This window comes from Stegostoma tigrinum, chromosome 3 (genome assembly GCF_030684315.1).
Source record: "Stegostoma tigrinum isolate sSteTig4 chromosome 3, sSteTig4.hap1, whole genome shotgun sequence".
Lineage (NCBI taxonomy): Eukaryota > Metazoa > Chordata > Chondrichthyes > Orectolobiformes > Stegostomatidae > Stegostoma > Stegostoma tigrinum.
This window is the reverse complement of record NC_081356.1, coordinates 129,542,870-129,565,916: the sequence shown is the minus strand read 5'-3', so window position 1 is coordinate 129,565,916 and position 23,047 is coordinate 129,542,870. Positions and strand designations below refer to the sequence as shown.

The following is a 23,047-nucleotide window of genomic DNA, read 5'->3' as shown; positions in this document are numbered from 1 at the left end:
ACTGGTCTAATCACCACCTTGCTCACCTAATTAAAGACTTTGGGTGTCACTTCACTGGTCTCCAAGTCTCTGACTTCCTGACTTGGGCCATTCCTTCTTATAAACAGTAGAGTAGCACCACCCCTCTGGCTGCACCGAATTTCTTTCTTACCAAATTCTAAGACTTAAGCATCTTGCTGAACTAAGTCCTGAGCTGTTACCTTTGTGTGACTATTGTTTGTTTTAATGACATTCACCCAAAAGAAGAATTACCCTAAACAGGAGACTCTAGTTGTAACTCTGTATATTTGGAGTTATTGGTGAGTCTTGTATTTAAAAAAAAAAGGACAGATTTAACTGTGTTAGGATATTCAGTTGCTATTGTAGTCAACACAAGGGAATCTTAAAAAAGGTAATACAGTGTGGAGCTAGAGGAACACAGCAGGCCAGGCAGCATCAGAAGAGTAGGAAAGTTGACATTTCTGGTCGGGCCCCTTCTTCAGAAATCTGAATTGATTATTGAAGAAGGGTCCTGACACGAAACACCAGCTTTCCTGCTCCTCTGATGCTCCCTGGCCTGCTGTGTTCCTCTAGCTCCACACTGTATTACCTCTGACTCTGGCATTGGCAGTTCTTACTATCTCTGAGGGAGTCTTAATGTCTTTTTAAAACCTTTAAAATAACCTTGTGCAAGTTACTTGCTCTTCTTGAGACTGTTGAATTACAGACAGGAAACATCTTCCCTGATATGAAACCATAGTTCATGGGTGCTCAGTAGGTCATCACAGCGAGAGGATTTGAGTGCTGAAGCGCGATGTGTCTTCCTGCAATTGTACAGAGCCTCGGTGAGACCACACCTGTAGTATTGTATTCAGTTTTAGTCTCCTTACCTGAGGTAGAGTCGTCTTGCTACAGAGACAGGGCAATAGAAATCTTTCAGACTGATTCCTGGGATGCAGGACTTCAACATGAAGAGAGACTGAATTGGTTACAACAACACCCACTGGTGTTTAGAAGAATGAGGGTGATCTCCTAGAAGCCTATAAAGCACTAGCAAGACTGGATGAGGTAAATGCAGGAAGGTGTTTGATGATTGGGAATCCACAACCAGGGGTTACAGTTTCAGGAAATGAAGTAGGCATTTAGGATTGAGATGACGTGAATTTGCTGACCCAGAGAGTAGTGAGCTGTGGAACACTCTGCCGCACCGAGCAGTCGGGGCCAAAACGTGGAATATTTTCAAAGAGTTAGATATAGATCTAGGGACTGAAGGGGTCAAAGGGTACTGGTAGAAAAGGGGAACAGGATATAGAGTTGGATGATCAGCTGTGATCTCATTGAATGGCGGAGCAGGCTTGTAAGTTGGAATGGCCACCTCCTCCTCTTTTCTGTTTCTATGTTTTTACCACTTTTGTTTCATTCACCAACTTGGCTACAGTACATTCACTTTCCTCATCCAAATCATTAATATACACTGTAAATAATTGTGACCTCAGCACTGACTCATGTGTCATTCCATTAAGACTGGCAACCTTAGTCCTACACTATTCTATCAGTTAACCAATCCTCTATCCATGATAATACAGTACTTTGAGTATGGACTTTTACCTTGTAGTCTAATTTGTGGTATTTTATCAAAGTTTCCTGAAAATCCAAAAGATCACATTCACTGCTATCCCTTTATATATTCCACTTGTTTTCCCATCAAAGAATTGTAATAAATTTATTGGGCATAGTTGCCCGTTCGTGAAGCCACATTGACTTTGCTTGATCATATTAAGTACATCCAAATGCTCTGCTGTTTAAATCCTTCACAGTAGATTCTTATTTTTCCCAGCAACAGACAGTATGATAATTGGCCTACTTTACCTTTATTTGATGTCTGCCCTTTGTAAGTACGTGTTACGTTAGCACTTTTCCAATCCTGTTGGACTTTTCCAGGTTCTAAGGATTCCTAAATGATTACTGCCAATGCATGAACTATCCTGTGGTTGCTTCCTTTAGAATCCTAGGATGCATCCCATTGATTCCAGAGGGCTGATTGTCATTTCCTGTTTTCCTAGTCTCCTTCCCTAATGAGGACCTGTTCACCACGGAGTCTGTTTATTTTGGTTTCTCTCTGTTTTATATGAAGCTCTTGCTGTCTATTTTGATGTTAGTTGCAAGTTTACCTCCAAAGTTTATTTTCTCCTTTTTTTTATTAATTTAGCTGTCTTTGATTTTTAAAACTTTCTCGATTCTTTGTTTTACCTCTAATCTTTGCGCTGTATTTTTTTTCTCTATTTACTGGGTTAACCATGGTTGCCTTATCTCATTTCTAGAATCCTCTTTCCTTGCTGGAATTTCTTTTGGGAGCCGTGAATTATTTTCTTTAAAACTATGCCATTGTTTCTTGACTGTCTTTGCTGCTAAATACCTTTCCAAGTCCCCTCCAGTTGATATGACCAATGATTTATGTGTGTCTTTGGAGATTAACTCTGGCAATGATAAGACCATAAGACATTGGAACAGAAATAGGTCATTCAGCCCATCAATTTTACTCCACCATTAAAGAGATCATGGTTGATCTGATAGTCCTCAATTCCACTTTCCTGCCTTTTCCCTTGAACACTTGATTCCCTTACTGATTAAAAATCTGTCTTGAATATGCTTAATGACCCAACCTCAACAGTGTGCTGTAGCCAAGAACTCCACTGAGAGAAAAAAATCCTACTCATCCATGTCTTAAATGTTTAACCTATTGTTTCTGAGATTATGCCCTTTGGTACTAGACTGCCCCATAAGGGGGCAACAACCTTTCAGCATGTACCACATTATGCACCCCCCCCCCCCCCCAAAGAGTCTTGTTTCTTCAATCAAGTTGCCCCTCATTCTTCTTTATTCTAATGAGTACAGGTCTAATCTACTCAACCTCTGCAAGACAGTCCCTCCACACCTGTTATCAACCTAGTGGACTGTCTCCAATGCCAGTTGATCTTTCTTTAGGTACAAACCATTTACAGTATTTAAGTTGTGGTCTGACTGTGTACTTCCTTACGTAATTTTAAGAAAACCTTTGCACTTTTATACACCATTCCCTTTGAAATCAGGACTTAATGTTCCATATGTCTTCCCTTTTACCTGCTGCACTTGGATGCTGGGCTTTTGTAATGTGTGAACTAGGATTCCCAAATTCCTCTGTCTACAGGTTTCTGCCACCTTTCTCTCTCTATTCAAGTATTCGGCTTGTCTATTCTTCCTGCCAAACATCACAATGGTAGTGGAATTGACCCTTTCTCCCTTTGATTGTGGGATGATATCACCAAAGACTGTTTAATGTTGCTGCCCACTTGCAGCTGTTGAAATATGAGCATTTTGAGACTGGACTAGGCAGTCATGGTCCCCACTACTGAACAATCTGCTCAGATGCATTCTTTGGTTTTGTACATGAAGGTTGTAAATCAGGACTGGATGTGCACCGAGAAAGCTAAAAGGAATAATTTTCGAGTAATGCATTATTTGAATGTTTTACCATAAGTGAGTCAGTCTTAAATTTTAAGATGCTTGGCCAGCACCTTAACCGGACTGGCCGTATAAATACTGTGGTATTAAGAGCAGGCCAGATACTGGATATTCTGCTGAGAATAGTGCTCCCCTAGACGAAACAAAACCCGTCATGAACTGCAAGGTGTAATTTAGGATTGTGATAGAATTCTCATTGTTTGCCTGGATGTGTGTAGCTCCAACAGTACTTGAGAAACTCAGCGGCGTCCTGGGCAAAGCTACCCATTTTGATTAGCATACCATCCAATTTTTAAATACTTGTACTCTGCCCACTAGTGCACAGTGACAATAGCGTGTAAAATCGACAAGCTGTACTGTTGTAACTCATCCAATGTCCTTTGATAGCACTTCCCGAACTTGTAGTCTCCATCACCTTGAAGAACAAGAGTAGCTAATAAGTCGAAACACCACGTTATGGAAGTTTTGTCTCAGTTCAGACACTTTCCTGTATCTATCATTCGTTATCCTGGATCCAAATTCTGGAACTCTCCTCCCTCATAGTTCTGAAGGAATATCTCACCATATGAAGTGCAGTGATTTGAGAAGGTGGCTTCTCAATACTTTCTCAAGAGCAGTTAGCAATTGATGATGTCTATCTCAAAAGTGAATTTTCAAAGAAGTGTTAACGAAATTGTTGGACTATGGGGATAACAAGAATGTAATTGATATTTGTGGATTTACTGTGGACATGACATAAGGAGACCAAGTGGCCATTTCCTATTTGCCAGATATTGCTTGTAAAACCCCTTTTTCATACCTTTTCAGACCGTTAGGATCCTCGTTGAGCCTGATGATAGCTTTAGATGAAAATTACTGAAGGATAGGCTCTCATGTTCAAAGACCTTTACTGCAGTTATCAGACAACTTATACAGAAAAATAAAAATCTGCTTGCACACTAGCCATTAAAGCTAAAATATGCCTTAAAACATTTTTACATGGTGCCTCCTACTGGTATAGATGTGTATCATTAAAAGTCCAGACCCCAGCTAGTTGTAGTATTTGTGCAAGCTCACTTCCCCTCTCCATTGTAGTTTTTTAAAACTAGTGTTTGAAAATTATTCCACTTGGGCTGTGTTTCAGAACCAACTTCCACCAACAGGGTGGCACTACTGTGATGCCTTATTCCTTGCAATCCCAAAAGCCTGGCTGTTCCACCAATCTCTCTTTGGAAGGAGGTTTGGCATCCTTCTTGGTAGCTAACAAGAAAATCTATCTTTGCTCTTTATGGCAACAACTGTTTTGCGATGTCTCTCTCAAAAATGTCATTGTCTCCCTTTGTGTTAAGCTGTGGAAACTTCCATTTGATTTTCTGTAGGTTTCAGTTTGGATTTTTCACCCCATTACAAGCAGATTATGGTCCTAGGTAGGTGTGTTGTATGACCACCATCCATCTTTTAGAATGTTCTGTTTAACGTAATTTTTAAAAGATATTTTACAACATTACCTTGCAAAATCCTGTTTTCATAAAACAAAAGTTTTAGCCTTGATCTGACTTATTCTTCTCTCTTTTGAGGCTAGCCCTATCTGTTCCTTCTCCATTGTTTGTATTTTTTCTTGGCCTGATTCTCAGAATTCAGTTCAGGATTCCGAAATGTTGCCTGACCATTGCGTTGCCAAGCTCTTTGTGTAACCATGGAAGAATGCAGTTCTGGCGCTATAATGCTATGTTAGCTTGTCCTTGAAGCTTGACTAGCTAGTGTCAGCTGAATCTCAAGGCTAAATTGTAATCTTGAGCTATTCCATTATGTTATAAGATATACCGCTTGAATCCACTTTGGAACAATATTTATGCTGGCAGGTGGCTCTTTTACCCATTCTATGAGGCAGAGTTTTATCAGGAGATAAATTATCTTGACTCAGTCTGAAAGGTTAGTTGGCACCTTTGCTGACCAACAGTCTGGCAGCCTTGTAGAAATACTACCCTAGGGATGGCCTAAAAGGGGTCAGAGTGGGACTTGGGTCTCCATCTAGGAGGCAGCCCTGCCCTTGAAAACTGCGGGCTGGCAACTCTGTAGTCTAACTGCATCAGAGAAAATGGTCTCTGCTGGGATTATAAGCACTCACAAGGAAAAGAGATGTCCCCTGAACTTGAGGCAAGTGTGGGGAATTTGGGCAGGCCTGGCTGGGAGACAAAAGATGTGACAAGTCATGTAAGGGAAGCAGGGTTGTGGGATAGAGGGGTGTGATCTTGGACATGGTGTGACATAGAGGACTCTCCCTAGCCTCCCAAAAGCAGTGCCTCACCTTCCTGCTTTACAGCATCCGATGCAGTCAAAGACTAAAATGGTACAATTGAAAGGTTGTCTTGAACCTCCACCTTCAACTGCTGTGTATCAGTTTAATAAAACCTGAAGATAGTTAACAGACCCAACCACATCGGCGTAAGGTTGGAGTCCCATACAGGCCAGACTAGATAAGAGTGGCAAGATTTGTTTCCTTGGGTTTTTACAACAATCTGACAGCTTCTTAGTTACTTTTATTGAGATCACTTGTATTTGTTTTTCAGAATTTAAAATTCTTCAACTACTGCAGTGTCATTTGAACTTGTTTTCTAGATAATTGGTCTCCTGCAGTGTAGAAGTGTTTTATGACTTCAACCTGAAAGATCGCACTCTAATTTTCAGCCTGTGCCTCCCGGTCTTAGATTGTCTGACCAATAGAAATTAGTGTTTTTTTTCTTGTACTGTCCATCAGCTTCCCCTTAAGATCTTGAAAATGTCAGCCACATGAACCCTGACCCTTGTAAATTCGGATGTTTAGGGAAGAGGTGCAAAGGGTGATGAAAAGTTCAAATACAATGTTGGTCTGTATCTTGAGGCTGGATTTCAAAAGCGACAGATGCGTCAGTTGTACTGGTCGTATCTTGTCGGGATCACTGCTGTCAGGCATTATATGTTAGCTTTGAGGAAAATGTAAATAAATTGAGTAGGAATAGACCATTCGCTCTTTGACCCTTCTGAACCAATCTCAAGAACTTTGCTGAACTGTCACAATTCCTCCAGTTACAATATCACTGTATTTCTTTAGTAGTGAAGAATTTGTGGACCTCTGTCTTTTGATATGCTTGAAGACTGGACATCCATAGCTCCCTGCGGTAGACGTAGAAGAACTTTCATTCCCTAACCAGGCCACGGCAGTGAGTGCCAAAACTTAACCTCTAGGTTACCAGGGAACGCAGAGAATTATAAAAATTCAAAACCTCTGAAATTTTTCCTCGCGCCAGCCCTAAATCCTAAATAATAACCTTTTATTTGTTTGTAGATTGCCCAGGTGGAGAAACATTTTTCACAGTAAGCACCCTTTAAAGTCCCAAGCAATTTTCAACACTATTCATTCATGGTATCCCTTCTACTCTTAGCTTCTCTCATAAGTCAATTACCTCATCCTGGGTTTTGTCTAGTAAATCTTTTACTATCCTTCCCTAAGTAAGGAGGCCAGAACTGCATATGGTTCTTTGTTTCTCTTCATTAATGTGTTGTATGTCTCATGTTTGCAGAAATATCTGGATTAAAGATTAAGTTAAGGTTAAATTATGAGGACAGGATTGGCATGGATGCATGGGACCTGTAGGAACAAATTACTGCAGATGCTGCAATCTGTTCTGAAAACAATAAATGCTGGAGATTGCAGTGGGCCAGATAGCATCCATGGAGAGACAGCAAGCTAACATTATGTCTCTCCATGGGTGCTATCTGACCCATTGAGATCTCCAGCAATTATTGTTTTTCAGTACATGGGACCTGTGTTTTATGATTGTGTGTAAACCTGGTTTTCATTGTTGTGATTAAAAGGGATGATCTGCTAGAGGTGTTTAAAGTGCTAAAGGTTTGATTTGGTAAGATGGATAAAATGTTTTCTGTAGTGGAGGAATTGATAACAAAGGGGCATAATCTGAAAAACAGTTAAGCTGTTTAGCAGTAAAATAAAGAAGCATTTCTTTACTCAATTTTATTGGTTGATTTTCTAGGCATGGTGTTGATATGAAATTCCATAACTTGCCAACATAAGCCCACATTGGGATGTAAGTTGCTGTTGTATAGGGCTTTCCACTTCCGTGGGTTAGGTGAGGGGTCTAGTATCAGATGCCTTGCACTGAATGAAGGGGGAAGATGACATGATAGCTGGAAGTACAGGCTTTGTGGAGAGTTTGAAAGTAGCAATGTGTTGGTGAGGCAGAAGGTTAGGAGCTTGCAGAAATGTTCAATCAACGTGCTAATTCTGTGTTGCAATTATTTGTTCTTCTCCACGTTGCAAAGATTTAATTGGGAATTATATGGTGTTTGTTAGAAATTTGTTGTTTTTTCCTCTGGTTGTCAATTCAGAAGTCAGTTGTGATTACTGATAACTTCCTTAAGTTAGTGAAAATTCTGACAGCTCGCTAGAAAATGAATTTGATAATAAACTAACTCTCCTTGTAACAACATGTGAGGCTGGATGAACACAGCAGGCCAAGCAGCATCTCAGGAGCACAAAAGCTGACGTTTCGGGCCTAGACCCTTCATCAGAGAGGGGGATGGGGGGAGGGAACTGGAATAAATAGGGAGAGAGGGGGAGGCGGACCGAAGATGGAGAGAAAAGAAGATAGGTGGAGAGAGTATAGGTAGGGAGGGGATAGGTCAGTCCAGGGAAGACGGACACAATGATGCCACCCGAAGGTTGCAGGAACAGCAACTCATATTCCGCCTGGGAACCCTGCAGCCTAATGGTATCAATGTGGACTTCACCAGTTTCAAAATCTCCCCTTCCCCAACTGCATCCCTAAACCAGCCCAGTTCGTCCCCTTCCCCCACTGCACCACACAACCAGCCCAGCTCCTCCACTCCACCCACTGCATCCCAAAACCAGTCCAACCTGTCTCCGCCTCCCTAACCTGTTCTTCCTCTCACCCATCCCTTCCTCCCACCCCAAGCCGCACCCCCATCTACCTACTAACCTCATCCCACCTCCTTGACCTGTCCGTCTTCCCTGGACTGACCTATTCCCTCCCTACCTCCCCACCTATACTCTCCTTTCCACCTATCTTCTTTTCTCTCCATCTTCGGTCCGCCTCCCCCTCTCTCCCTATTTATTCCAGTTCCCTCCCCCCATCCCCCTCTCTGATGAAGGGTCTAGGCCCGAAACGTCAGCTTTTGTGCTCCTGAGATGCTGCTTGGCCTGCTGTGTTCATCCAGCCTCACATTTTGTTGTCTTGGATTCTCCAGCATCTGCAGTTCCCATTATCTCTAACTCTCCTTGTATATTTTTAAATTTAGTCTTTGTTCTATTTGCATTATGAAGCTGGATCTTTGATTACTCTTGTTAAAAGCCAGAGCTGTAAACATGCCAGAACAGCTTGTATGTTATAACTGATGTCTAGGGAACGCAATGGTGCATCATGAGCTAAATCTAGTGACTGATGTCATGTATTTTCTCTCATTTTTGATGGCTGTCTTGTGAGTCAGACAGATTTTAAGAGATCTAGTATGAAATAAAAACACACAATTTTGGGGTCTGTTCCCAAAAATTAGACTTCTGTTTTCCTCCAAATATCATGGTAAATGTGGAGCTGGAGAAACACTGAGGGTCAGACAGCACCAGAGATTCGACATTTTGGGCTTAGACCTTTCTTCAGTCCTGATGAAGGGCCTAGGCCTGAATCGTCTATTCTTCTACCCCTCTGATGTTGCCTGACGTGCTGTGTTCCTCCAGGCCCACGCTGTATTGACTCTGACTCCAGCATCTGCAGTTCTTGTTATCATCGCAAGTGTACAAGTTTCAGGCTCTGCATTAATCAGATAACAAATCAGAGGAAAGAATTATTAACATTCAAAACTTTAATACTTTTAAAAATGCAAGTATTTTCTGGTCATCATGCCTCCACTGTTAACTTTTGTCCCAGCAAAGAAAATCTTCACAGAAACCATGGCCTTTTTGCTGCAGTCAGCAAGTTGTGTTTTGCGATTCCAGTCAGTGGCATTATCTGCTGGGAACGGTGCAGACATGTGGAGGGAACAGTCTGGTTGGGGGACCGGGGAGGATTGTGGGGAAATATATTTGTTTGAGTGAGCGGTCATGGGCAGTGATGAGCCAGTGTGCCCAGATAATTGTTACGTAGGAGTCAAGTATATTTGCTGGGTTTATTAAGCTTAAGAGACTTGGAAACATCCAAATTCTGACCTTTTAATAGGTTCTTTCAAAGATCATGAGACATGGGAATTACTCATTGAAAAGTTTAATTTTCCTGAGTAATTCTCATAGAGTCCGCTGTATCATTGTGCTGCATAGTCAAAATGTCAAGCCCAATCGACACTGCTTTGATGACACTCTGGCTGTTGGGATATCTGGGCCACCAGCTGAACCACTATTTCAGTGAAATTTAAGATGCAACGGTCTTGAGATTTTGTTTCTCTCAAGCTCAAGCTATCTTTCAACTCAGCGCACCTCGTTACATTGTGCAAACAGAACTCCTGCACCCCTCTCTACCTAAAATACATGTTGACAGTTCTTTTACAGCATTTTTGCTTCTACTCCCTGAAACTGTTTCAGGTATTGAAGTATTGTGTGTGGCAGTGGTCTTTGATACCAGTCTTGATTTACTCTTTGTGATTTATTGCCCATCTCCACGGCTGTTGCTGAAATACTTACTAGTGTACTCGTTCGCAGTAGACTTGACCAGTCTGTTGCCATGCTGGCTTACGTCCCAAGTTGCACTCACTGTAAACTGAAACTTTGCTATAATTCCACTTCCATATCCTAACCTACTCCCGTTTAGCTCTGTATCATCACTGCATTCCCTGAAAGCTACTCTTGGAATAGCTTCTGAACACTGTTATAATATTTCTTTATTTAACTGTGTCACATTTTGTCTGAAAGCTCTTGTGGAACTGTTTTGGATATTTAACTTTATGAATACTGTATTAACTACATTATGTCCCACTCACCCATTGCCCCCATTGTCTTATGACTTAACGAATCAATATTAAAATTCCCACCTCCTGTTTTAGAACCCTCCAAGTAATCACTGCCATTCTTATTTCTGCAATCTCCTCCAATATTGTAGTCAACGAGCCAAGGCGCACAGTCACTTCAGGTCTTTTTCGTACTTGCTCCACGACTGGTGGGCCAGGAGTTCAGCCTCTTGGGTGCCAGGCTCTGAAATTCATGCATGCATTGTCCATTGCCCCAGCGTTCTACCTTGTCTCGTATCTCGGTGTCAGGGACCTGGCTTTGATTCCAGCTTTGGGCAACTATCTGTGTCGAGTTTTCACATTTTTCTCATGACTGCATGAGTTTCTTCTAGGTGCTCAAGTTTCCTCTTGTGTCCAAAGGTGGATTTGCCATGCTTAAAAATTGCCCCATAGATGTGCAGTTTAGGTGCATTAACCATGGTTAAAAACAAAAAAAAAAACCTGCGTGGGGATGATAGGGATTAGGTGGGGGTGGGGGGGGCTGGTGTTGGTGATGCCAGTCTGGTTGGGATGTTGTTTGGAGGGTTGGTGAAGAGTCGATTGGCCGAATAGCCACCATAGAATTTCTATCATTCTAAAAACATATGAGGTTCATTGATAATAAAATGTGAGGCTGGATGAACACAGCAGGCCAAGCAGCATCTCAGGAGCACAAAAGCTGACGTTTCGGGCCTAGACCCTTCATCAGAGAGGGGGATGGGGGGAGGGAACTGGAATAAATAGGGAGAGAGGGGGAGGCGGACCGAAGATGGAGAGTAAAGAAGATAGGTGGAGAAGGTGTGGGTGGGGAGGTAGGGAGGGGATAGGTCAGTCCAGGGAAGACGGACAGGTCAAGGAGGTGGGATGAGGTTAGTAGGTAGCTGGGGGCACGGCTTGGGGTGGGAGGAAGGGATTGGTGAGAGGAAGAACCGGTTAGGGAGGCAGAGACAGGTTGGACTGGTTTTGGGATGCAGTGGGTGGGGGGGAAGAGCTGGGCTGGTTTAGGGATGCAGTGGGGGAAGGGGAGATTTTGAAACTGGTGAAGTCCACATTGATACCATATGGCTGCAGGGTTCCCAGGCGGAATATGAGTTGCTGTTCCTGCAACCTTCGGGTGGCATCATTGTGGCAGTGCAGGAGGCCCATGATGGACATGTCATCAAGAGAATGGGAGGGGGAGTGGAAATGGTTTGCGACTGGGAGGTGCAGTTGTTTGTTGCGAACTGAGCGGAGGTGTTCTGCAAAGCGGTCCCCAAGCCTCCGCTTGGTTTCCCCAATGTAGAGAAAGCCGCACCGGGTACAGTGGATGCAGTATACCACATTGGCAGATGTGCAGGTGAACCTCTGCTTAATGTGGAATGTCATCTTGGGGCCTGGGATGGGGGTGAGGGAGGAGGTGTGGGGACAAGTGTAGCATTTCCTGCGGTTGCAGGGGAAGGTGCCGGGTGTGGTGGGGTTGTAGGGCAGTGTGGAGCGAACAAGGGAGTCACGGAGAGAGTGGTCTCTCCGGAAAGCAGACAGGGGTGGGGATGGAAAAATGTCTTGGGTGGTGGGGTCGGATTGTAAATGGCGGAAGTGTCGGAGGATAATGCGTTGTATCCGGAGGTTGGTAGGGTGGTGTGTGAGAACGAGGGGGATCCTCTTGGGGCGGTTGTGGCAGGGGCGGGGTGTGAGGGATGTGTCGCGGGAAATGCGGGAGACGCGGTCAAGGGCGTTCTCAATCACCGTGGGGGGGGGAGTTGCGGTCCTTAAAGAACTTGGACATCTGGGATGTGTTTGATGCCTTTTTACGGAAGGAAGTCTGTGATCCTAGGCTGGTTTGACCAAATACGATTTCAGACCCACAAGAATGTTGCTTTTGCTGATGCTTAATCGCCCCCTGAAATGGCCGAGCAAGCCACTCTGTTTCGGGGGCATTTAGAATTGGGCAACAAATTCTGGTCCTGCTAATGATCCACATCCAATGAAAGAATAAAGGTGGGGTGGAGGGGGCGAAATGTGATTATAATTGCACGTTGCTGTGATTGGAGCAGTGTCTTGGAAAATAAACCCAGAAGGATATTTTACTAAGGTAACTATTCCACTAGTTAAACATTACAATATGATTCTGCAAGGATGTATGAGCATTTGAAGCAATATCAGGGTGGTTCTGAAATGTTGACTGACAAAATGTTAGGTATTGTACTATATAGTGTTGCTTGTTTATTAAATGTTCTTAGAAAATCTTATTCAGGACAATTGCATAACTATACAGAGGTTTTAACCATCTCTATGTATTTTCAAAATTTCAGATGCTACTGAAGACCTTTATTGGGAACCTTAAATCAAGTTCACCAACCATTCGTAGGACTGCAGCCAGCTGTGCAGTGAGCATCTGTCAACATTCGAGAAAAACCCAGTACTTCTACACTTGGTTGTTGAATGTGCTTTTAGGTAAAACTATCATGGTCAACCATTGCTATTAACATCTATATATTCATTAATTTTATGTCCTCCTCCCCCAACTCGGTCAGAGTGCTGTCATCACTAGCCAGACTGACATTGTTTTTCTCATCAAGATGATGGTAATGACCCTTCTACTTAAGTACTGCTGTCCACATTGTGAATGTGTTTCCATTGTGCTATTCTAGGCTTTGGTCCATGAAGCAAAGTTACTATGTCCCAAGGATAGGTAACTGTGTGAATTGTGGGTGCCAGTGTTCCCTAAATATTGCTGCTCCTTGTCCTCCTGGTGCTCTCCCTAGTGTCTGAAATGATACTCTTCACCGAGTCCTTTTTTAAAAAAAAGCAGAGCATAATCTGCTTTTGCTTCTTTATCTTCACTCTGAAGGTCACGCTGAGTACAAAATAATCCAGTCTTTATCTGAGGAATTTCTTCTGAGAGCAGAAGCAGTTCAAGGAAGTTAATAAAATGTGAGGCTGGATGAACACAGCAGGCCAAGCAGCATCTCGGGAGCACAAAAGCTGACGTTTCGGGCCTGGACCCTTCATCAGAGAGGGGGATGGGGAGAGGGAACTGGAATAAATAGAAAGAGAGGGGGAGGCGGACCGAAGATGGAGAGTAAAGAAGATAGGTGGAGAGAGTATAGGTGGGGAGGTAGGGAGGGGATAGGTCAGTCCAGGGAAGACGGACAGGTCAAGGAGGTGGGATGAGGTTAGTAGGTAGATGGGGGTGCGGCTTGGGGTGGGAGGAAGGGATGGGTGAGAGGAAGAACCGGTTAGGGAGGCACAGACAGGCTGGACTGGTTTTGGGATGCAGTGGGTGGGGGGGGGGAAGAGCTGGGCTGGTTGTGTGGTGCTGTGGGGGGAGGGGACGAACTGGGCTGGTTTAGGGATGCAGTAGGGGAAGGGGAGATTTTGAAACTGGTGAAGTCCACATTGATACCATTAGGCTGCAGGGTTCCCAGGCGGAATATGAGTTGCTGTTTCTGCAACCTTCGGGTGGCATCATTGTGGCACTGCAGGAGGCCCATGATGGACATGTCATCAAGAGAATGGGAGGGGGAGTGGAAATGGTTTGCGACTGGGAGGTGTAGTTGTTTGTTGCGAACTGAGCGGAGGTGTCCTGCAAAGCGGTCTCCAAGCCTCCGCTTGGTTTCCCCAATGTAGAGGAAGCCGCACCGGGTACAGTGGATGCAGTATACCACATTGGCAGATGTGCAGGTGAACCTCTGCTTAATGTGGAATGTCATCTTGGGGCCTGGGATAGGGGTGAGGGAGGAGGTGTGGGGGCAAGTGTAGCATTTCCTGCGGTTGCAGGGGAAGGTGCCGGGTGTGGTGGGGTTGGAGGGCAGTGTGGAGCGAACAAGGGAGTCACGGAGAGAGTGGTCTCTCCGGAAAGCAGACAGGGGAGGGGATGGAAAAATGTCTTGGGTGGTGGGGTCGGATTGTAAATGGCGGAAGTGTCGGAGGATGATGCGTTGTATCCAGAGGTTGGTGGGGTGGTGTGTGAGAACGAGGGGGATCCTCTGAGGGCGGTTGTGGCAGGGGCGGGGTGTGAGGGATGTGTTGCGGGAAATACGGGAGACGCGGTCAAGGGCGTTCTCGATCACTGTGGGGAGAAAGTTGCGGTCCTTGAAGAACTTGGACATCTGGGATGTGCGGGAGTGGAATGTCTTATCGTGGGAGCAGATGCGGCGGAGGAATTGGGAATAGGGGATGGAATTTTTGCAGGAGGGTGGGTGGGAGGAGGTGTATACTAGGTATAGCAGTTCAAGGAAGGCTAGTTTGGGGCGTATGTCTAAGGGGGGAAAATTGCATGCAAGGGGGCAGAATTTTTTTAAAAATTTCACACTATGGGCAATTCTCAGTAATGAATGATGAATAATGTTTAGCAAAACAACTAACAACAGTGGAAAGTCAAATACCTCTTATAGTGATGGAGAGGAATGCCGACTGCCACTTCAGCAAATGTGGCAGATTCTTTTGAGTGGAGAAAGATCCCACTGACTAGGTGAAAAGCTGATTATGGCTGTTTAATGTTTCACTGGTGCCAGTGAATTCCCCAAGCACTGAACTCCTTATACCAGCTGAAGTCAGACAGATTGACACTTGATAAAATCCAGTGTTTTGAAGGACATCCTCATCTTCAAAAGCGTTAGAAGTTGGGCCATTGAATATTTTTATGGCAGAGGTAGATTGATTCTTGTCAGATAAGAGATTTAAAGGTTATCTAGGGTAGATGGCAATGTCCAAGTTGAAATATAAACAAACTGGCTGTGATCTTATCAATGCAGAGCAAGCATGAGTGTTCAAATGACTTGCTTCTGTTCCTATTTTGTATTGTCCGTATGACCTGTTAAACTCACCTTCCAGCACTGCCATGCATAGCCTGCAATCGGAGAACCCTGTGTCATTAATCTGACTCTCCAGCAGCATGTGTTTCTGGCTGTGACTTTGCTATTTCTATGAATACTATCTTGGCATCCTTCAAAAGTCAGCCACCTGGAAGAAAAGAGGGAGTGAGCAATAAAATGGGGATAGTTGTTTGTGATATAAAATTCTGTGGGATGCAGTCACCTCTTTCTTGAGATGATACCCTAAATAGTCTAGTGTAGATCAGTTCTCTTAATAATAATGTGCTTGAGCTGTTGACAACAGTTAATGTATGTTCTTCAACTGTGGTTTTGGACCAAAACTGAGACTTCTGTTTTACTTCAGTGAGCTAACAATTGTTAGTTACTGCAACCTGTGAAGTCTCCATGTACCCCTATGGGAGTGTCTATAGATGAGATGCTATATTCGAAAGGAATGTGATTACTGTATATTTTTATGACATTGTAGTTATCAACTTGTCAAGAGGACTTAATTCAGTGTACTTTATTAAGATGGGTGACTGGTTTGGTACACCGTGTATTTTCATGAAAAAGCAATCTGTACGAACTGAAGAAAGAATACTTACGATCTTTTGGACCATTTCAGCCCCTTGAGTCTATTTCACTGTTCAGATGGGCCAAGTAAGTGCGATATGTGTCTTAATGGGAGCAAGAGGCTGGGCAGTGCGTCCAGAGCCACAGTGCATTGAATGGCTTAGATGTCATTCAAAATTAAGGAGTTTCAAAGAACAAAAAACTTAAGTTACTACATGCTAAAAGCCTAACCCTTCATGCTATGTAGTTTGTCCATTAGGCAAAAGTATTTTTGAACAAGTTTTTTGTTTGTATTTGATGTTTTGACTTTCCTGTATCTGTACAGCCACGTCAGGAAAAAATACATTTTTAACAATGGAGAAGTATATCAGAAATATTCAGAATTGTGTACAAATACTTGGGCTTTTTGTTTAAAGCTGAAGAAATGGGGCTCAGATACAAGACCATCGCCATCAACTGCTTCATCAGTGATATTTCTTTCACAAGGTCACAAGTTGGGATGTTTGCTTGCATAATATTCAACCCCTTTCAAGACTCTACTAAAGCAGTCCATTGTCCAAATGCAACAAGATCTGGACCATATCCAGGCTTGTGATTGGCAAGTAGCAAATAACATTCATGCTACTCGAGTGCCAAGCAATGACTATATCATACAAGATGCAAACTAAATATTGCACTTTGACATTCAAAAGTTTTACCATAATTGAGTCCCCTACTGCCAATATCCTGGGATTAGTGTTGATGGAAAACAACTGGATGAGCCATGTAGATATAGTGGTTATGAGAACATGCCAGAGGCTAGGAATACTGCAGCAAGTAACTCACCTGCTGGTTTTTCTGAAACTTGCCTGCTAGTACAAGGCCTGATTCAGGATGTGTGCAGTTCGCACACACTCAAGTTTGACGCCATCCAGGACAAAATCACTTGGCACCGCATAATGTCAGGCTGGCAGCGGTGATGGAGATAGTGTTCGGCTTCTGATCCCACAGCTCGGCTACTTGTGGGCACAATGCAGTGGAGCCGGCCGCATCCGCATCACCTTGCACATCATTGTTTGGTGGCTTTGTTGTCTTTTTGTGGCCATTTTCTCTGCGGGGCAGTTGGTTGGGGCTGGGACCTACACTGTCCCAGAACCATGGCTGACTCCAGCTCTGGCCGTCATACTGACGCTGCAGTAGCTTTAGAGTTGGGAGTGGAGGAGCCTTGAGCCAGAACCCTGGCGGCAGATGATGGGCCGTGGCATCTGGAGAAGTGTTGAAGGGGGAGGAGGAGATAAGAGAACTCAATTGCAGTAAAATCTTGCATTATATTCAGTATTTCAAGATGGTGCTGGATCATGGCACCACTTTGTCTTTTGCATAATAAAAATACAGTGAAGTGTTTTTAAAAACATATAATAATCTAAATCTAATCTAATTCACAAAAGCTCGCTTCCCGCTTCAGTGGCATGCAGTGGTAGTATGGCAGCAGCGTGTATCACCTTAAAGGTGAACTCACCAGGGTCCTCCCAAACCACATTCTAAACCCATCAGCTCTACCGCCTAGAAGAATGAAGACATGAGGAATATAGGAACAGCACCACCTGAAAATGTCCCTCCAAATTCCACACCATTTGACTTGGAACTATATTGCTATTGTTTCACCATAACTGTCTAAATTCTGGAACTCCCTCACGAACAACACTGGATGTATCATCAACTTCTCCAGAACAGTTAGGGATGTGCAACAGAGATAACAAGATGTGGAGTTGGATGAACACAGCAGGCCACACAACATCAGAGGAGCAGGAGAGCTGACGTTTTGGGCCTAGACCCTCCTTCAGAAATGGGGGAGGGGAAGGGGGTTCTGAAATAAAGAGGCGGGGGGGGCAGGCAGTTAGAAGATGGATAGTGGAGAGGACACAGACAGGTCAAAGAAGTGGGGATGGAGCCAGCAAAGGTGAGTATAGGTGGGGAGTTAGGGCGGAGATAGATCAGTCCAGGGCGGATGGACAGGCCAAGAAGGCAGGATGAGGTTAGTAGGTAGGAGATGGGGGTGGGGCTTGAGGTAGGACCAATAGATGCAATTGCTTGTAATGGTCATATCCCATGAACAACCTTTTTTTTTTCTAAACAAAACATCAAACTGGTATTGCCTAAGAACAAGTGGCCTAAAGTAGCCCTGCTTCATTGTAACCACAGTGTCCATTTAAAGATGAGAATATAGGAAATTTATATAGAGGAAGTGCATAAAATAGGAATAATGTGGGTTCTCATTGGCATGAAATCCAGGAAACTTAATGTTTAACCTAAAGTTGTGCAATATTTAAGCCAATTAATTGCTTATTCTGACTTTATTTCGGCAACTTGGCACTTATGATTGGGGGTAATTGCATGGATTGTGGATGAATAGCAGAAATCAAAACATTGAATGAACGGTACCAAATCAGGTGTCAACCATTTTTGAAGCCATGAAAAATTTTCTTCTCTTCCAGATTTGCTAGTCTTCTGGAATTTTCCACATCAGGGAACAGTGCAGATTCTCTGACATTAAGTGTATTCAAGATAGCGATCATTAGACTTTTGAACATAAGGAAATCAAATGATATGGGGATAATGTAAGGTGGGGTGGAGCAAGAGAATTGACCACTCCCTTATCGCAAGGGAGATCAGGTTCAAAGGAGCAAAAAGCACTTTCCCTGACATTAGAACATAGAACATTACAGCGCAGGGCCTGTACTGCCCTTCGGCCCTCTGCACCTGTGAAACCAATCTGAAGCCCATCTAACCCACACTATTCCATTATCATCCATATGTTTATCCACTGACCATCTAAATGCCCTTAAAGTTGGTGAGTCTACTACTGTTGCAGGTAGGGCATTCCATGCCCTTATTACTCTGAGTAAAGAACCTACCTCTGACATCTCTCCTATATCTATCACCACTCAATTTAAAGCTATGTCCCCTCATGCTAGCCATCTCCATCCAAGGAAAAAGGCTCTCACTGTCCACCCTATCTAATCCTCTGATCATCTTGTATGTCTCTATTAAGTTGCCTCTTAACCTTCTCTCTAACGAAAGCAGCCTCAAGTCCCTCAGTCTTTACTCATAAGACCTTCCCCTCCATACCAGGCAACATCCTGGTAAATCTCCTCTGCACCCTTTCCAGTGCTTCCACATCCTTCCTTCCAGTGAATGCAATATTAAAAGTGCGGTCGCACCAGAGTTTTGTATAGCTGCAGCATGACCTCATGGCTCTGAAACTCAGTCCCTTTACCAATAAAACCTAACGCACCGTATGCCTTCCTAACAACCCTATCAACCTGGGTGGCAACTTTTAGGGATCTATGGACATGGACACCGAGATCTGTCTGCTCATCCACACTACCAAGAATCATACCACTAGCCCAGTACTCTGTATTCCTGTTACTCCTTCCAAAGTGAATCACTTCATGCTTTTCCACATTCTCCTCCATTTGCCATCTCTCAACCCCGCTCTGTAGCTTGTCCACGTCCCCCGTAACCTGCAGCATCCTTTCGCACTATTCATAACTCCACTGACTTTAGTGTCATCTGCAAATTTGCTAACCCATCCTTCTATGCCCTCATCCAGGTAATTTATAAAAATGACAAACAGCAGTGGCCCCAAAACACATCCTTATGGTACACCACTAGTAACTGAACACCAGCATGAACACTTCCCATCAACCACCACCCTCTTGTCATCTTACAACTAGTCAATTTCTGATCCAAACTGCTAAATCACCCACAATCCTATGCCTCTCTATTTTCTGCAATAGCCTACCATGGGGAACCTTATCAAATGCTTAACTGAAATCCACATACACCGCATCAACCACTTTACCCTCGTTCTGTCTTGATTTTTAAATTAAAGAGTGTTGACTCCGACTGATCTGTTTTTTTTTTTGGAAAGATAAAGGATTTGATTTGATAACACCTGTAAATTTTGAAAGTAATGAAAACATAAACAGTGCCATCAGTGGTCACAATTTCACATTTGTTTAGCCTTAGTAATTAAACATGGTTTCTGCCAATTGATTTTACTTCGCTGTGAGAAAGTATGTAATGATTGCATATATTCTGCTGCAGGCTTTATGATCCCTGTGGAAGATGACCGACCCACTCCGCTTATTCTGGGAGTTATGCTCACCTTGCGGTACCTGATGCCCTTACTGCGGCAGCAAGTGAAGGACACTAGTCTACGAGGCAGCTTTGGTGTGACTCGGAAGGAGGCTGAAATTTCTCCATCCTTGGACCAGCTTGTACAGGTGTTGCATTTGGGTCAAACATAATAGAAGTGTTCTGAGAGGTGCTTATATTGTCTAATTGGATAAAGAGAATTTGGCTCATTTAATTCTTCTGTTGCAGGTATAGACCATCTGTTTTATCTCAGTTGAACGTAGCTCCTCTTAAAATCATGTGATTTAATCAGTCAGTGCCATTCTCCCGTATTTCCCGCAACAAGTCTCTCACACCCCGCCCCCGCCACAACCGCCCAAAGACGATCCTTCTCGTTCTCTCACACCACCCCACCAACCTCTGGACACAACGCATCATCCACCGACGCTTCCGCCATCTACAATCCGACCCCACCACCCAAGACATTTTTCCATCCCCACCCCTGTCTGCTTTCCGGAGAGACCACTCTCTCTCCGTGACTCCCTTGTTCGCTCCACACTGCCCTCCAACCCCACCACACCCGGCACCTTCCCCTGCAACCGCAGGAAATGCTACACTTGCCCCCACACCTCCCCCCTCACCCCTATCCCAGGCCCCAAGATGACATTCCACATTAAGCAGAGGTTCACCTGCACATCTGCCAATGTGGTATACTGCATCCACTGTACCCGGTGTGGCTTCCTCTACATTGGGGAAACCAAGCGGAGGCTTGGAGACCGCTTTGCAGAACACCTCCGCTCAGTTCGCAACAAACTACTGCACCTCCCAGTCGCAAACCATTTCCACTCCCCCTCCCATTCTTTAGATGACATGTCCATCATGGGCCTCCTGCAGTGCCACAATGATGCCACCCGAAGGTTGCAGGAACAGCAACTCATATTCTGCCTGGGAACCCTGCAGCCTAATGGTATCAATGTGGACTTCACCAGTTTCAAAATCTCCACTTCCCCAACTGCATCCCTAAACCAGCCCAGTTTGTCCCCTCCCCCCACTGCACCACACAACCAGCCCAGCTCCTCCACTCCACCCACTGCATCCCAAAACCAGTCCAACCTGTCTCCGCCTCCCTAACCTGTTCTTCCTCTCACCTGTCCCTTCCTCCCACCCCAAGCCGCACCCCCATCTACCTACTAACCTCATCCCACCTCCTTGACCTGTCCGTCTTCCCTGGACTGACCTATCCCCTCCCTACCTCCCCACCTATACTCTCCCCACCTATCTTCTTTACTCTCCGTCTTCGGTCTGCCTCCCCCTCTCTCCCTATTTATTCCAGTTCCCTCACCCCATCCCCCTCTCTGATGAAGGGTCTAGGCCCGAAAAGTCAGCTTTTGTGCTCCTGAGATGCTGCTTGGCCTGCTGTGTTCATCCAGCCTCACATTTTGTTGTCTTGGATTCTCCAGCATCTGCAATTCCCATTATCTCTGACCCCAGTGCCATTAGCAATATGGTTCTTATGTATTTTTGTGTGATTAAATGTATACAGTCAGAATAGGAAGGAGGGAGTGCAGTGGTATGATTTCTAAATGCTAACTTGCAGATAGTTGGCTGATTTCTTGTAGCCCTGCAAGGGTTCCTGTTCGTACGGAATTTTACAGTACTGAATTGGGCCACTCTTCCCAAGTGGTCTTTACCAGTGTTTATGTCCTGCACAGGCTTTCTCTCATTTTGGACCTTGCTGATCCACCATTCCCACTGGTATTTTCTTATCTTATATAACATGGTTAACAAAAATAAGTTGTTGCTCCTTCACACATCCTATCGAAATATTTTATTTCTTTCTTCCTCGTGCAATCATCTAACTTTTTTTTTATTTTTCAAATATTTAATCTAGTTTCCTTTTGAAACTTCCAAATGATCTAATTTTGACTTCATTCTATCCCCTTTGATCCCGGAACTTCCTTCCTATATTCGTGACACAACCCATGCCCTTCACCTTTTCTAAAACTTTCAATTCCCTGACTCCCAACACCTCATCTTCACCACGGAAATAGAGTCTACACACCTGTATCGCCCACTCTGAGGGCTGCTTCTTCCTCTTCTGTAGGCCCAGCTAGTCTCCCTCCACTGACACATTAGCTTGTCTAAACAGGTGCTCGCTCACTCAACAATTTCTCCTTCACTTCCTATAAACCAAAGGCGACTGTGGGCACCCACATGGGCCCGAGCTATGCCTTCCTCTTTGTAGGATTTGTGCATCAGTCCCTCTTCCACAGCTACCTTCACCTTCAACTTCACCTTTTTCTCCGCTAGATTGCTGACTGCATCGGTGTGACCTAGTGCTCCCACGAAGAGCTTGAGCAGTTCATCAACTTCACCAGCACCTTCCACCCTGTCCTCAAATTCATCTGCACTATTTCTGATGTTCCCTCCCCTTTCTGGACCTCTCCATCTCCATCTTCGGAAACTGACTCACCACCGACATCCATTTCAAACCACGTTGACTCCCACAACTACTTTGACTACACCACCTGTCATCAGCCATGCTGCAAAAATGCTATCTCATACTCCCAGTTCCTCTGTCTCTGCCACATCTGCTCCCAGGATGAGGCATTTTAGTCCAGGACATTCCAGACATACTGGTCCTTTAAGGTCTGTAATTTCCCCTCTGGAATTGAGCAGGCAGAGACAATGGGTCGACTGGGGCAGTCAGATTTATGGATTTTGGATAGGAGATAGAAACAGGCAGTGCAGAGTTGGGGAACTAACAGCTTTGGTAGGTGTGTTCAGTGATGAGGTTGTTGATTAGTCCTGGGAGATGATGGTTAGGTGATCTGAGGTGGGATCATTATTGAGAGGACGGTAGGAGGAGATATCAGAGTGTTGGCGTCTGGCCTCAGTGCTGTGGAGGTTAATACTAACACCATGCTACCCTTGTCAGCAGGTTTAATAGTGAAGTTTGGGTTGAAGTCAAGGGAGTGGAGGGCTGCCATCTTGCCTGGATGAGTGCAATTCCAGTAACACTCAAGAAGCTTTACAACATCCAGGGCAAAGCAGCTCACTTCACTGGTAGCACAACCACAAACATCCACTTCCTCTTCCACGGTGGCACT

The 23,047-nt window shown here is 44.3% G+C and overlaps 1 protein-coding gene across 4 annotated transcripts in view; it reads left to right on the top strand.

The window, feature by feature from the left end:
- Positions 1 to 23,047, top strand: part of htt (huntingtin) — a 238,331-nt gene that overhangs the window by 30,381 nt on the left and 184,903 nt on the right. For all 4 annotated transcript variants that reach the window (XM_059644891.1, XM_059644889.1, XM_059644890.1 and 1 more), the window contains exons 7-8: positions 12,741 to 12,882; positions 19,908 to 20,086. In XM_059644891.1, coding sequence (XP_059500874.1) covers positions 12,741 to 12,882; positions 19,908 to 20,086 — 321 coding nt within the window. The remainder of the gene's footprint in view (positions 1 to 12,740; positions 12,883 to 19,907; positions 20,087 to 23,047) is intronic.